Source organism: Eubalaena glacialis, chromosome 4, assembly GCF_028564815.1.
Source record: "Eubalaena glacialis isolate mEubGla1 chromosome 4, mEubGla1.1.hap2.+ XY, whole genome shotgun sequence".
In the NCBI taxonomy this organism is placed as follows: Eukaryota; Metazoa; Chordata; class Mammalia; order Artiodactyla; family Balaenidae; genus Eubalaena; species Eubalaena glacialis.
In genome coordinates, this window is record NC_083719.1 from 105325686 (window position 1) to 105342272 (window position 16587).

At 42.4% G+C, this 16587-nt stretch overlaps 1 protein-coding gene across 5 annotated transcripts in view; it reads left to right on the forward strand.

Annotated features, from left to right (window-relative positions):
* The window catches only part of GRAMD2B (GRAM domain containing 2B), a 135151-nt gene that overhangs the window by 74694 nt on the left and 43870 nt on the right, over positions 1-16587 (forward strand). For all 5 annotated transcript variants that reach the window (XM_061188103.1, XM_061188101.1, XM_061188104.1 and 2 more), the window contains exons 2-6: positions 4386-4505; positions 7453-7564; positions 9691-9757; positions 10735-10838; positions 14929-15024. In XM_061188103.1, the coding sequence (XP_061044086.1) occupies positions 4386-4505; positions 7453-7564; positions 9691-9757; positions 10735-10838; positions 14929-15024 (499 nt within the window). The remainder of the gene's footprint in view (positions 1-4385; positions 4506-7452; positions 7565-9690; positions 9758-10734; positions 10839-14928; positions 15025-16587) is intronic.

The window sequence follows — 16587 nt, forward strand, 5'->3', positions numbered from 1 at the left end:
CCCAAACTCCTAATTTATCTCCACCACCCACTCCTCTGCCCCCACTGCTATCCCCTTTGGTAACCATAAGTTTATTTTCTGTCTGTGAGTCTGCTTCTGTTTTGTAAATAAGTTCATTTGAGTGGATTTCTTTTTCTTTTTTTCTTTTTTTTTTGGTTTATTGTATTCAATTTACTTGACTGGTTTGTGGAAACTTTTTTTTTCGTTTTGAAAAACCTATTTACTTTTCCAAATATTATTTCAAATACATGCTTTACAGGCCACGATGGGTCAGAAACATTCTGTAGAAGAAATTATTTTGATAGACATTGGAAATAATTTTAATAGAAGAAAAAGCTCATATTTATCTAGATGTGGCTATGTTCCACAGGAAGATTTCGACGTCTAAAGTGCAAAGACAAAATGACTGTGGCTTTTCTTGCCACTCAGAATATTGACAATCTTCCCTTAGAGCCTACTCTTTTTTTTTTAATATCAAAATCTAATAAGCCAAATTTATTCAAGAAAAGTTATATCCATTTTCCTTTAACCTTCTTAATCTACCAAGGACAGTAACTTATGTAAAAGCATGCCTGTTTTTTCCTTTAGAGCTTCTTTTTTCTTTTTTTTTTAAATTGGAATATAATTGCTTTACAATGTTGTGTTAGTTTCTGCTGTACAATGAAGTGAATCAACTACATGCATACCTATATCCCCTCCCTCCCGCCACCCCTCATCCCACCCATCTAGGTCATCACAGAGCACCGAGCTGAGCTTCCTGTGCTTTATAGCATGTACCCAGTAGCTATCTATTTTATGCATGGTAGTGTATATATGTCAATCCTAATCTCCCAATTCGGCCCACCCTCCCCTTCCCACCCTGTGTCCACATGTCCATTCTCTACGTCTACATCTCTATTCCTGCCCTGCAAATAGGTTCATCTGTACCATTTTTCTAGATTCCACATATACACGTTAATACACGATATTTGTTTTTCTCTTTCTGGCTTACTTCACTCTGCATGACAGACTCTAGGTCCATCCACATCTCTACAAATGACCCAATTTCGTTCCTTTTTATGGCTGAGTAATATTCCATTGTATATATGTGCCACATCTTCTTTATCCATTCATCTGTCTGTGGACATTTAGGTTATTTCCATGTCTTGGCTATTGTAAATAGTGCTGCAGTGAACATTGGGGTACATGTGTCCATCTGAGTTATGGTTTTCTCAGGGTATACGCCCAGTAGTGGCATTGCTGTGTCATATGGTAGTTCTATTTATAGTTTTTTAAGGAACCTCCATACTGGTCTCCACAGTGGCTGTATCAGTTTACATTCCTACCAACAGTGCAAGAGGGTTCCGTTTTCTCCACACCCTCTCCAGCATTTGTTGTTTGTAGATTTTTGATGATGGCCATTCTGACTGGTGTGAGGTGATAACTCATTGTAGTTTTGATATGCATTCCTCTAATAATTAGTGATGTTGAGCATCCTTTCATGTGCCCCTTGGCCATCTGTATGTCCTCCTTGGAGAGATGTCTATTTAGGTCTTCTGCCCATTTTTGGATTGGGTTGTTTTTTTGATACTGAGCTCCATGAGCTGTTTGTATATTTTGGAGATTAATCCTTTGTCAGTTGCTTCATTTGCAATTATTTTCTCCCATTCTGAGGGTTGTCTTTTCGTCTTGTTTATGGTTTCTTTTGCTGTGCAAAAGCTTTTAAGTTTAATTAGGTCCCATTTGTTTATTTTGTTTTTATTTTCATTACTCTAGGAGGGGGGTCAAAAAAGATCTTGCTGTGGTTTATGTCAAAGACTGTTTTTCCTATGTTTTCCGCTAAGAGTTTTATAGTGTCTGGTCTTCCATTTAGGTCTTTAATCCATTTTGAGTTTATTTTTGTGGATGGTGTTAGCTAGGTGTTAGGTAGTTGGGTGCCAAGTAGACAGTACACTGACCTTTACAAGTAGGGCTCCAATGGACAACAGGGGGGTGGAGGATTGTCAAGCATCAGAATGAATTCAACTTAAGAACAAACTGGCTCTGATCCCAACCAACCCCAAAGTCTAGCCAGAGGCCCATTAGAAATAAATGCAAATTGTAGTATCACTTTTACAAGGTTGTGCCACTCAACACTGTTAAATCTAATCAATCCATATTAAAGCTAAGCACACTCCCATTATTAGCTCAGTCCTCACCGTATCCCATTTCTATGAAGGCTCCTGTGGAAACTTCTGGAAGAGATTTTCTGATTTACTTATTTTTTTAACATGTTTTTTCTTGAAGTATAGTTAATTTACAATGTTGCGTTAGATTCAGGTGTACAGCAAAGTGATTCAGAGATATATTTATATAAATACACACACATATATGTGTACTTTTTCAGATTCTTTTCCATTATGGGTTATTACAAGATACCGAACATAGTTTCCTATGCTGTACAGTAGGTGCGTGTTGTTTATTTTATATATAGTAGTGTGAATCTGTTAATCCCAAACTCCTAATCTATCTCCACCACCCACCACCCCTCTGCCCGCACTGCTATCCCCTTTGGTAACCATAAGTTTATTTTCTATGTCTGTGAGTCTGTTTCTGTTTTATAAATAAGTTCACTTGAGTGGATTTCTTATGCTTTTGAAGAATAGGAGTAATGTGTGTGTCTTGGGGGATAGAGGGAAAAGGCAGGGATGTGCTCAAAGGGCCCTTAACAGTTCTAAAATTCTTGGAGTCCATAAATTAAACTTGATATTAAAATAAATCTTCTATTTTAAACCAAAGCAATGTTTCCATTTTAATGTTTCAAGGCTTTCCATGTACCTTTTATCACATAATGCAATTCAGTTATGGACTGAGTCCTTTTAATGTACGTAAGTGCTTTAAGTACTTTGAAAAGAATTAAAGAAATAGAAGGTTGGGCCTATGTCCTCAGATATTAACCTACCTAGAAAAAGAGAAATGCTCACTGCAGAATGAGAGTATCAACCACTCATAGGGATTATTACTTGGATACCTTGTCAGACATACCTGGTTTTGATTTTGACATGACAATAGGACTCCCAACGTGGGCTGGAATTTCCATGCGCTGTGAAAAGTGGCAAGCAAGCAACCACAAAGGTTCAAGTAACCAATAACATTTCCTGCCTGCGAGGTTTTTTGCAGGTGAAGATACCAAATGGGTGGTAAGTTAGGATTAAAATTAGCTAAACTGTCACAGCAATGCTGTCTTCCTTTACACTCAGCCACCGTGGAGTTCTCATGGTCTAGAAGTATGTTTTGTGAGTCCTCTGCTGTGCAGGCTGACACCAAAGAAGGTCTGATCCATGCTACCACCTTGTGTTCTCCCTGGCCACATTCCTTCCTCTCCTCCCATGTTGAAATGGTTTCCCCTGATCCCGAGACTGAGGGAGCTCACCTGTGTCCACCACACTGGCCGTCCTCCATCTGTTAATGGTTCAGCGTGCTGACCCTCTGACTTACTGTCCCCTCTACTCCCTTTTTCACCAAGGTCAGACCTAGTTTTCCAAAAGCCTACCGAGTGCGATTATATACCAGCACTATCCTAGACCTTGTGGTCAGTATAAAAATCAATGAGATTCTTCTCCCCAGCCTGTGGCTCCCACACTGAAGAGCTAGTAAGAGGGCTCGGAGGATAGATGCGTGGCTGGGGGGTGGATGGAGGCGAAGAAAGAAAATATGAGAATGGGCATGTACACAAAGGCCTCCTGGATGGACAGACCTGAGTTTGAATCCCAACTCAGACAGGTACTAGTTCTGCAAACTCGGGCAAGAAATTCACTATGTGAGAGCCTCAGCTTCCTAGTCTGTGAAATGGGAGTAATAATTCCCACCTAGCCTGGGTGGTGGTGCGGATTAGAGAGTGTAATTGCTGAGAGAAGAGCTTGGTGAAATTAGCAAGCACCCAAACCAGGACCTATATAACTACAACAAAAGATGATAAGTGACGTAAGTGCAAACAAACGGGGTGGGAGCGCCTAGCAGAAAGGCTCACAGCTGGCAGGAGGCCGCATGTGAGCTCGTGCACAGGTCAGGGGCCCTCCCAGCCTCTGGGTGACCTTCCAACTCCATGCTGGGCTGGGCAGAGCCAGGCAGCGCACAGGGCCCATGGGCCGCCTACCCAGGAGCTGGCGAGTCCCTGCAAAGTCGGACATTTACCTGCACATAAACCTGCACGTGTATCTGAAGCAGGCATGACCTAGAGCTCCACCCCCTGGGGCACCAGCTGAGGGGGTAGAATGGAGGGATGGAAAGGGCACCGCTGTCCTTCTTGACTTCAGCCAGTCCCGGGCATTGAAGATCATTCCACTCTCCAGAAAGCGAGGTCACGTCATCGTTTTTCCCTCCTCCCCACTCTGTATATCTAAGGTGAAGTGTTTTCTCTTCTCCAGCTCAGAGGCTGAGAATGGTGTGGAGGAGAAAAAGAAGGTTTGCAGGGCGCCAGCAGCCCTGTCCCCTGCTCTGTCCAGCGAGGCCGAGTCCGCAGACCAGAAGAGAATCATTTCCCTGCGGTGAGTCCTCACCTTGACTCTCTGTTCTTTCGGCCTTTTGGGGAGGAGGGGTTGCTGAGAGGAGCTGGTGTTTCCAGTTTTATGGTGGTGGTTAAGAGTGAAGATCTCCTACAAGCAGATGACACCCCTGAGAAAGAAGTGGGGTGTTTTTCCTTGATATCCAGGCACTGGCACCTGCCTTCCTTTCTCAGCTCTTCCCACCAGCCTCTCTTCTCCTTCCCACTCCAGCCTTCTGCAGAATGTCTACCCTTTTCTGAAAGCACTGATTTTGCTACATGATAAAACCAGGGTGGGTCCCTCTCTGGCAGGGAGTTAGAAGCACCTGGAAAGGCTGCCAGGGCTGCTGATGAGGCCGCCCAGGTTGGATTGTCTGCTCGGCCTGTGGGTGTGCACACCTGCTGTCTCACTTTCCTGGCAGCCACGGAAAAGAGCGGAGGGAAACCCTGCCTGGGATCCCCGGGCGGGGTGTGCACATCTCCCTGGGCTGCCCATTTCCTGGGGCCGGTGCTGGAAGCCGGGCTCAGTTTGGTCGTGGGGCTGTGAGGGGACAGGCGGTTTGAGATGTGGAGCTCTGGTCCCCATCACTCTCGGGCACCAATTATGTGCTTTCTTTCACATGGAAGGAAGAAGTAGGAACTTCAAGTTGCTTTTCTGCCCTTAAAAGATAATGGTTAAGCCAGTGATCAATTACAGGTAACTGGCCATTTATCCACACCAAGTGGAGGAGTAATAGCTCTCCTCCCCGTATGAGAACTGTCAGAACTGCTACCTTCTACGTCTTTTGTCCTCTGCTAAAGGATGATTAAATAACTCCTGCTTTTCCCTTCCTTCCTGGCTACCCAGCCCACGGCTTCTCTGCAAATCTATACCTCACTCAGGACCAAGCATAAGTCTTCACTCTGCCCCCAGATTTTTGTATTCTGACTATCACTCCCAATTCTGTCTCCATCTTTTCTGCATGACTGTTTTGATGCATCTCACTTTTAACCGTTCTTTCTATAGCTGTTTCCTGTCAGAGCATCCTGCCTCACTCACCAAACAAAGGCACCAAGCCTGTTGTTTCTTGTATCTTTCACCACTATTGACTGGCTACTGCAGGCGCTCTGAATGCACTGCACGTGTAACTCCACCTTCCCCAGGCTTCAGAGGAGAGTAACACACATCATGAGGGCATGCTTGTTCAACTTCACCAGTGTGTTGTCTGTGTGGCTGCAGAGAGTCCTGCGCTTGGTTGAAGGCTCTGCTCTCACTGTCTGGCAATTCTGAATTTTTGAATAAAAATTTTTTGCACTAGGTTTCAGGTCCTGCTCATAGTCATCTGTATGAAGTGAGACTAACACAGTTGAAAAGACACAAAGAAATAAGGCATGTAAATAAGCATGCCTCCCACCCCTCCCTCAGAGCCAATGCTGTGCAGACAAGCCCTTCCGCTTGTGCCTCTTGAAATCATCAAGGGTACAGCTGCCCTTTTGTCACATTTGCCTATAGTCCATAGTTCTTCAAAAGGTCTGATCATTGCCTTGACAGTACCATTAACATTTATTAATTTGAATCAGTAGAGGTGATAAATTCAAATTAGTGGCTAGTATAAATAATAGGTAATTTGACATTTGTAAAAACAATTTTACTTTCAAGTAGAGTACAAATGTCTACTCATAGTTTTTTTAAAAAAATAATTCCTAGAATTCTAAAGAAATTTATGTCTGTGAATTGGTTCAATGGCCAGTAACTGAATCCAAATCTCTGTGCCTTGAACTGGTGAGAGATATTTCGCCTCTGGTTTGAGCACTGTGGACTCAAAACTGTTGCGGCTAGCAGAGGCCTGGGACATCACATAGTCAGTCTCTTCACAGCTGAGAAAGCCAGAGTCCAAAGTCTCTCTAACTTCATTTCTGTCCCTCTGTCACACCCATATGCCACCCAAATTGCTTAAGAGTCTTCTTAAATTCACTTTGAACCAAACATTATTTTAACTGAGCCTCATTCTAAAGAATCCTGTCGTGGAATCATGAATTTCATGTGCCATTTTTTTCCCCCAATAAACAGAAAAAAATCTACATAATTGTATCACAAAATTTTTTCATCTGTATACCTCTAAAAATCATGCACGCATTCCACTTGGAAATGGCTGGGTTTCGCCGTACGGTTGAAGATGCAAATTCTACTCAAATGAAGAGCCAGGACTAGAATCGCCTTGGAAAGAAATCCGGGAGCTCTGACCTCTGCCCTTATGCGAACAAAGGAAGGACTTCCAAACATGTTCTTTTTTTATCCTGATTTCACTTCTATTTTCCCACTCTGGGATGTTCTGTCTCTCTTTTCCTCATACCCAATTCCTGCTCATCCTGTTAGGCCCAGTGTATTAAACCCTCATTGACCTGCTGGTCTCTTCTCTTACCTCCTGTTGGACTTAACTATCTCTATACCGCCTCCTAACGCCTATGATATGTATTGTTCTGATGCTACATCATGTACTGCCTTTTTAAAAAGATGCTTGATATGCGCACAGGCTCCTTAAGGATAAGGGCTGTCTTGTGTGCCCCGAGGCATTTAACATTACGCCTCACTCAATTAACACTTGTTAAGTATTCATAGAATTCTGGATTGAACTATAGCTGCAGTTTCAATAATCAGCCTCCAATACTCCTCTTTATACTGCTTAAAATACTTTTGAGATGATATAATTACTTTCACAGCTCAATCGATACTTCTCCCTTCCATAAGGTACGGTTTCTTCAGTTTGGGATCCCAGCCTGCTGGAATCACCCCGTCTCCCACACCATATCCTTAGAGTCCTGAGGGATTATCGATGTCTAGAAGAGAAAAATCAATGTCCGGCTTTCTTGTGAGCTTGTATAATAATCAAGATGTATTACATTGTATAGTATACAATTAATGGTAGCGTAAAAACTTCATCTTACGGACTTCTTGGATTTTCTTTCCTCAGGTCGAAATCCACTTTTGATGGTGCCTCTTTAGCAAGTGAGAAGAACGACTGTAAAACAGAAAGCAAGAATGACTCTAAGACTGAAAGGAAAAAGTCCTCATCTTCCAGCCAGGTAATTTGGGAATGAAATGTGTATTGTCTCAGAGGGCGACAGAAGCATTGAAGCCAATGGGAAGAGGGAACGCAAGGGTCACGACTAAGGTAGGCACAGATTTTAGAGAATCAGGAAGAAAGGACCGGCTGCAGTTCCCTCGGGCGAGCTTTCATCAACATTATATTTCACAGCTGACCATGCAGCAATGCAGAGGGGCAGTGAGTACTGCACTGTGACCCCTCACTGTGACAAGTGCCCAGAGAGCAGGGGCCAACCCAGAGCCATGTGCTTGTCTAATAATTAGCGGAGACCAGGAGAGGTGTGACATCCTTGCACTACAATTAAAGAGTGTGATAAGGCACCTGTGTGAATAGAAGGCTTCCCAACTGCACAAGGAGGAGGAAAACCTGGGAACAGGGTCATGATTCTTCTTTGGAAGCAATTTGGGGTCTGCTCCAAAATACACCCAGATGGGTAACAAAGCCCAGTTCTGTGTCATAGAGTATGACATACTTACTGGGGCCAACAGTTTGGGTTTTTTTTGACACTTCACTCCTAAAATACTTGAATATGTGTCTACTAAGAACTAGAACAAGAAACTGTTGGCTCACCCAAGAAATTTAACTAAATAGTAAATATACAAAAATATTACTAATATAAAATCCATTTTCGACTTCCACAATTGTCCCAGTAGTGAATGTCCTTTATAAAGATTTTTTTGCTCCCCCCTCTCTAGAATCCAGCTGAGCCATGCATTGCATTTATCTGTCATATCACCTTTAATTTAGATCAGTCCCGACCTTTTTTTAAATTTTATTTTTATTAATTTCACATTTTTGAAGACTCCATGGGCCAGGATATTTTTAAATCAAGCGTGCAACCAATGCTCACTGTAGCCATTAAAAAGAAGATCTCGGCAAAGCCCTGATAGAACACCTAGCTTTAATCAAGGAAACTTTCTGGATGCAAGATGTACTCCAAGGAAGCAGCATGAGCTAACCTACTTTATGTGAGGTGTTCACCTATAAACGAGTTGACTTGAGGGGACCATCCGTCATACGCATGACCTGTCTGAAGCTCTTCTTTATGGCAATAGTAGGGCCATTTCTGCCATTGAGACTACTCCTAGTTTGGATAATGCATCATCAAGGGCCAACTTGTGGTATCTCTCTGTTCCGCTCATAAGACTCTGCCTGCTAGGATGCGTTTGAAGAAAAGTGGTCCTGTGGATGGAGGACCCAGCTCTACCTCTTAGTAGCTGTGTGGAGCCAGTTAAGTCGCTCAGAATCCCTGAGGCACAGGGTCCTGAACTGACATCAGTTCCCAGGTTACTGTGGGGCTGGGAATGGTGTTTTGTGAAAGCATTTTACAAACTGTAAATTGCTGTCTATACATTGTTGTCACAACTGGAAACAGATGAAAATGAAGTGATTTGCAGCATTTCAGACTCTTGGGCCTTCTACCGCCCTGGAGAGTTAAGTCTTTTGTGTGAAATCCTACTTGTCACCTCCCCCTGACACTGGTTATGGAAACGCCTTCACAACAGTAACAGTCACAGTGACAAACCAGGTAGCCAGTCCTGGAGATGTATTACCCCATTTAAGCCTTACGGCATCCCTCTGAGGCAGATACTGGCACAGAAGAGAAAACTGGCCCAGAGAGGTTAAGTAACTAGGCCAGGATCATGTACCACAGAAGAGGTGCAGCTAAAACTTAAACTCAGGGTAATCTGATACAAGGCTTTTAGCCACTACCCTCTTCTGAGAGTACTCACTGGGATCTTTAGTGCCCTGGGATCCACTACCTGGTGAGATTTGTTAGAACTTTATCTCATTTCTTATTCGGGACATCCTTGTCCAGCCACTTCTGCAGAAGGCTGACCACCAGCTACTTCACGATTATAGATATATATATGTCCAGTCAGCAAGTCACCAATCTTGTTGGAAAATGAAACCTTTGCACCCTGCCTTCCACTGTTTTTCTCTGAAGGGTTGTGTTGGGGACTCTAAGATCAGGGAGAATGAACTCCTAAGATTCTCTATTAAGGGTGGGGAGATTTGTTACATAATTTAGATTGAAGTTAAAATTCGTGATGTTTGAGAAGAAGAGCACGAGCGGCGATGCCTGTTTTGTCGTCCTTGTAGGACAAGGCAAACATGCACTTCCACAAGCTGTTTCTGGATGTCCCCACTGAGGAACCCCTGAGGCAAAGTAAGTTCTGACCTGGTTGACTTTGAAAAGATGCTAATTGGTTTGGGGGGAGAAAGAGTCTGGGGACTGAATCACCAAGGGGAATAGGTTTCTGAAAGTCATGGTGTAACAATAACACCGACCTCACTCAGCTTTCACCCAGCACCTTGATAGATAAGGGAGTAGAATGGGAAAGTGACCTCCTCCACGTGATAACGGAACCATCCAAGGGGATTCCAGAATGTCCTCGCCTTGCATACTCACTGCTGAAATGTGTTGTGATTGGATCGTGCTGAGTTTTAAGATAACAAGACCAGAGCAAGAGAGGCCACTAGAAGAAGACAACACAGACCTAGGTAGACAGACATGTCAGCCCCTGTGCTGTGCAGGGCTCAGTGGTCACACCTAAACACCTGGCCCAGCACGACGTTCAGCACCTGCTCCGCTCCGCTGAGCGCATCTGGGGCCCAGGGTTCCATTCCAGCTTCCCTCAGTACACAAATGCTAAGGCAGCATGCTGCCTTCCTCCCACCATCTCCAAACAGGAAGGTGTGGGTCATGTGCTCTCCCCACAATGAGACCATCTATTTCAAAAGGAGTCATTAGTGACCATCCCAGGGAAGAAAGGGCAGCAGTGCCAACATTAGCACAAGGATGACACACCTTCCCAAAGAGAGGAGATGTTTGAAACATCATTCTTGAACCCCCATCTGCAATGATAGACTTGCCTTTCCATTTTGATGTTTACACTGAAGTTTGTAAGACTTGGAATTAAAAAACAAACTCTCATCTCCATAGCTTTATTCCACTAAAGATGACTGAAAAAGAGGTGAGAGATCTTTTGAGCATGTGAGTGTATTATCTCTGCCCATCTCTGAGTCACCAGCGTATATACATAATTTTCATTTTAAATGGAAATTCTAAATGATGTATATATTTAGATGTATATATTTAGATGTATATATGTATATATATTATACCTGTATATATTTTCCCAGGTTTTACCTGTGCTCTACAGAAAGAAATCTTATACCAAGGGAAGCTCTTTGTATCAGAAAACTGGATTTGTTTTCATTCCAAGGTCTTTGGAAAAGACACTAAGGTTGGTATAATTTTTCAAAAAGAAAGCTAATCCTGCATTTTCTTATATATTGTGACTATTAATTGTTTTAAATGTAGCAACGTCTATAAATATTTGTATCATTATTATTCCTTTATACCAAGTTTCCTTTACTGTAGTTCCAAATACTACAGGTTCTAAATGCCTCTAGATAACATGAACTTCCCTTTTTCCCTAAATAGTACTCTCTCATTCATTTCCTTATATATATATATATATCTCCCACAATCCTACCTTAAATCCTTTTTACCAAGATGTCACCAGTACACTCTCAAAGTTCTTCATATGGAGAATGTGTCATAATTTGTTTCAAAGACATACATTCAACCCAAAACAATTCTTTAAAGAAATTTGAATTTTACACCATATTCACACAGTTACCATCAGAGATATCTAGGCAAACAGACCTATAAATAAGATACTTATTAGAGCTCACTTTGTCACCAGCACAAAATGAGCAGGATTTGGAGCATTTTAGGCCTAGTCTGGGGGAGTCACATACCCACAATCCCCGGTGAACACTGACATCTTCTCCTTCTCACTAAACACAGATTTGGGGGAACAGAGGCCCATGATACCTGAGCCATTAAGGAGAATAGCCTGAAGAAGTTGGCAGTTTTCCCAGGGCACCACCTTCTAAAACGAGGCCCTTGGGACTTTGGCCTGAGAAGGGAAAAACTAATTCCATCCCACTGACCTTCTTTCCCTTTGAGCTGTGATGTCACATCACACAGTTAAGTCAGGCCACCAGAACAAGGTGTCAGAGAAACACCTGGGGTTTGCGTGACCTCAGTGAGTTTTTAATCATTCTGATTCATGATTATGAGTAAGCAGCTTTTATACTCTTGAAGTTGCTGATTAAAAACTCCTTTTGTTTTGACTGGTAGATATGTTTCATTTAAATATTCTCCCTAAAGCCACTGGCAGTCTTATAAATAAAGACCACTTAACAAATATAATGGAAGTTCTTTATTTTGGTTTTGAGTCAGCAGACTAACATCAAACATGTAATTTTTATTGTATAGAGTTATGTTTAGATAAACATAGTTTAGATTCACAGTATTATTTGAATCAGTATAATGCAAAGCAATATTGAATAGTATTGCACCATATTTCTAGATTTCTGGATTGTAAGCACTTGTTCATGGAGTGGGGAAGGGAACTGGGTAGTACTGATCTCCAGTTCCGTGGGATAAAGGTAATTCTCAGGAATAGAGAGAGCCAACACCTCTGACCAAAGCAGCAGGGGTTGAAAACAGTAGTGAACAAAGAATTAGCCTCAGGCTTCCCTGGTGGCGCTGTGGTTAAGAATCCGCCTGCCAATGCAGGGGACACGGTTCGAGCCCTGGACCAAGAAGATCCCACATGCCGTGGAGCAACTAAGCCCGTGCGCCACAACTACTGAGCCTGCGCTCTAGGGCCCGCGAGCCACATCTACTGAGCCCGTGTGCTGCAACTACTGAAGCCCGCATGCCTACAGCCCATGCTCTGCAACAAGAGAAGCCATGACAATGAGAAACCCGTGCATCGCAACCATGAGTAGCCCCCACTCTCTGCAACTAGAGAAAGCCCACGCGCAGCAACAAAGACCCAACGCAGCCAAAAAATAAATAATTTTTTTTAAAAATTAGCCTTTGTTAAAGGATGGGGAATTCACAAAGCCAGTAAGTGATTTCAAGCTAATATGATTCTAGCAATGGTTTCAAAATCCTATCTCTACCTAAGAAAAAACTGACCAGGGGCTTCCCTGGTGGCGCAGTGGTTGAGAATCTGCCTGCTAATGCAGGGGACACGGGTTCGAGCCCTGGTCTGGGAAGATCCCACATGCCGCGGAGCAACTAGGCCCGTGAGCCACAACTACTGAGCCTGCGCGTCTGGAGCCTGTGCTCCGCAACAAGAGAGGCCACGACAGTGAGAGGGCCGCACACCGCGATGAAGAGTGGCCCCCGCTTGCCGCAACTAGAGAAAGCCCTCGCACAGAAACGAAGACCCAACACAGCCAAAAATAAATAAATAAATTAATTAAAAAAAAAAAAAAAACTGACCAAAAGAAGCTAAAAGGAGTGACCTGGTTTTTTAAAGACAAGGGCATGTGGGATTGCTTTTGCACGTGCTGGATCTAATCTAAGAGACAAGAGGGGGTGGGAAGATAAGAACCATGATAGTGACTTGCACATTCCTTACCCATTGAGGATGGTGTCAAGGAGATGTGGGCTTCAGCTCTGCGGCAGAATTTGCTCACTGACAACGGACCTTGGTCCAACATGATCCAATATGAACTAAAAGCAAGCAAGCAGTCTGCTCTAGGAAGGGGAATTTTCTAAGCACCCTAAAGTGTAACCTTAATCAGAACCTTTTCCTCAGCCTGGGTGTATTTTTAGATGCTAGTAAAATTAAAGGCATGTATCACATTGCATCTAGGCTCAAACAGAGAAGTGATTCATGCTTTATTTCTCAAATGTTATCTAGTTGTCACTTATACTCATGAAGCAATTGAGTGAAACTCCTTCTTAAGGGTGTTCCATGCCTTACATTCTGCAAAAATCCAAATTTCTAGCCCCTTATCGCTGTGTGTTTGTGTTGCTGCTGAGAAACGAAATTAAACTCATTTTTATATCATCATCTCTCTTGGAAGATCTTAAATACTTTTTCCCAAAGTAATCCCAATTTATCACTTCTGAATTATCTCCCCAACTTCAAAAGTTTTGTGGGTAGAGTTTTTGGCAAAATAGTTTTTTTTCTTTAGTGTCTAATTTAGATTAGCCCCTCATTCTTCATAGTCTTCCCATCAGGAACTTGGAGGGGCAGTAGAACAACTCCATCTCATAAACCTAAATATGAACGCAAACGTTCTAAATTAAAATATAAGAAAATTGAAAGCTTAGTTTTGGTCCTTCAAGCTGGCAGTACTAACATAAGCCCCTCCTCTTCCCCACTGACCTTGTTGATCTCTTTCAGAATATGTGAAGCATTTTTACAAAATGTATGTTCATGTTGAGTGTGTGCACCTGTGGAGGGATTCAGGCCCTTTTCTTTTTACCAGGAGTGGGGGTGACTCTGTTTTCAGGGATCAAAGTGATGTGATCCATTTTCCTTTGAGATCAAACCTGGTTGAAGGGCTGTAACATAAAAATATCAGGAACATCTACTATTCTTCGCAGCATCTGGTACACTCTTGCAGTACCTTGTATGAAAAAGAACCCCTATTTTGGATCAGATTGGTTCAAATTCTATCACTGTAACTTATTTATGACCTTGAGAAAGTCATATACCTCTCTAAACAAACATCCTTATCTCTTAGAATGTCTACATTATAGGACTGTCATATTTAAATGAAATTGTCATCTGGTAAATAGGTATTGATAATGGTAGCTGCTGTAATTGTCATTGTTGTTATTCTTTATTGTTTGAGCCAGAAAAGAACTTAAGAGTGCTTGTATTTCACCCATCCTCTTTTTTATGAGACAGATGAGGAAATGAATGACATTTTTATTGGGTGCTAGGCATTTTCCATCTATTATCTCATTTAATCCACAGAAAATCCTGGGAAATAGGTAAGACTGTCTCTATTTTATGAGTCAGGAAACCAAGGCCAAGAAAGGATAGCTTACAAGGTTGAATAAGTCATGTGGATAGTAATAGAACTGAGAATTCAGGCCCCAGACTTCCTGTTCAAAAATGGGTCTACTATACCAGTGCTTTTCAGCCTTTTTCCCTAAGGACAGAAAAGAGCAGGGTGTGTGGAGATGAGCTCAAAGTAGATGACCACAAGCAGGTAACTTCTTTAGAGCCTTGGGATTACCTTTAAAATAGCTGTACATTTTGCATTCTATTCGCATGTCCCAGGTTTCCCACCAAACCCTTCTGTAGACTTGATGGTCCAGATTTACCCTCCAGCTTTGTAAATACCACGTTGAGATCTCGGTGACACTCTTCTAAGATTCACTTTTCTTCATGGAGGCTGGAGAGCTTGCTGCTGGTTTTATCTTTTTTTCTTTTTCCTTTAACATGAAGATGTGGAGTGCTGCTCTGTGAAGCCTGAACCCATGTTAACTCAGTGATTCTGTTTCAGATCTCTATTCCGGCTTTCTCGGTAACCCTGATAAAGAAAACCAAAACTGCCCTTCTGGTGCCAAATGCCCTGATTATAGCGACTGTCACAGACAGGGTGAGTACGCAGCAGGCGCGGGCACCTTGCTTTGTCCTACTCTGGGTTTCATTGCCTTAGGGGCTTCTTGCGGAGGACCAAGACCCTGAACCATAATACCATGAATCAGGAGTTACTCTGTAAGACTAATTTTTGAAATCACAGCCTTTAGACATTTGTGTAGTGTTGTTTCCCCTGACAAGGTGATTTATTCTAATGTAATAGTTGCCAATTTTGAACTTCCTGCTGACTTCATTATACTTACTTGACCAAAGTCAAAAAAGTAAAATTCTTTCCCAACTTCCTTTTCCCTAACATCTATTAGGTCAGGTCAGGCTACAGGGGTATATTTCATTTCTTTATTATTATTTAAAATGCCACCATCTCCACCACCTTATTCACAGGGTGTGGCAGGGCGATATGAGGAGTCCCTGGGGCGGGGTTGGCCAGCCCCCCCATAACCTCCATTGATGCCTCCCCAGAGCCAACCTAAAGACATAAAACTTGGGCTTGCTATTCAAGTTCAGCTTGAGGACCAGTTCCTAGGCCCTCTTTGCCTCCAGGTTGCCTTAACTACCCCTCTTCAATACAGAAGTTCCGGAGCTGTCATTGACTGTTGGGCTACCCCAGACATGGGCAACCTGAAATATTTGCATGGAGAGCGATGTGTGTTTCACCTTGGCAGGAGAGAGAGAGTAGAATGGTTTGGTTACTCATGTTTCACTTGAAATTCTTTTTTAATATTTTACCTACTATTTTTATGAAAGCATAAAAGCTACATTTCATTTCTAATCATACAGAATAACTTAAAGGGGGAAGGAGAAAGAAGGAAAGATTAAAAGAGGCTATTCTGATGAGCTAGGAAATATGTTAATATCTGTTTCTAGATTTTTTTTTTTTTTTTAATACGAATGGCTAACAAGCATCAGGTACTTCTTGCCAGGCGTACACAAAATGCTTTCCTTATATTTACACGTTTATTCCACACTACCATACTGTAAGGGTTGGGGACTGTTAAGAAAACTGAAACTAAGAGTTTGCCCAGTGTCACCCACTTGGTAGGTAACAGAGCCAGAATTTGCAACCCGGTCTGTCTAATGCCAGAACCCGTAATGTTAACTACTTTGGAATACAGTATTTGCTCGGAAAGTATATCAGGTTCTCTCATGGGAATGCAGGAGAGGGTAATCACAAACTTTGGAAAGGGGGTGTGAAAAGATGCTATGGCTCAAATAGATGGGAAAAGTGTGAACTTTTTTATTTCTCAACGTGTGGTTTATGGTAAAATCATTTTTTCTTATGTTATTTGTCTCCAAATTACTTGTCTAGCTCTGACTTGACTTCTTTCCCATATCTTACTTATAAGCATTCACCAGAAAATCTCCATATTTGTACAAGAAAGAATCTGGAAGTGGCTTGAAAAAGAATGAGCCTTTTAGAGTGGCTGGGACATTTTCAATGGAAATCTAGGTCAGAGCAGAGAAAGCAGACCCTTGGGAATTGTTAAATACCTTCTAAAAGGGGGGCGGGGAAGGGAGGGAGAGAGGCTTAAAAGAGGACCTGGCGAATACAACTGGCCTTTCT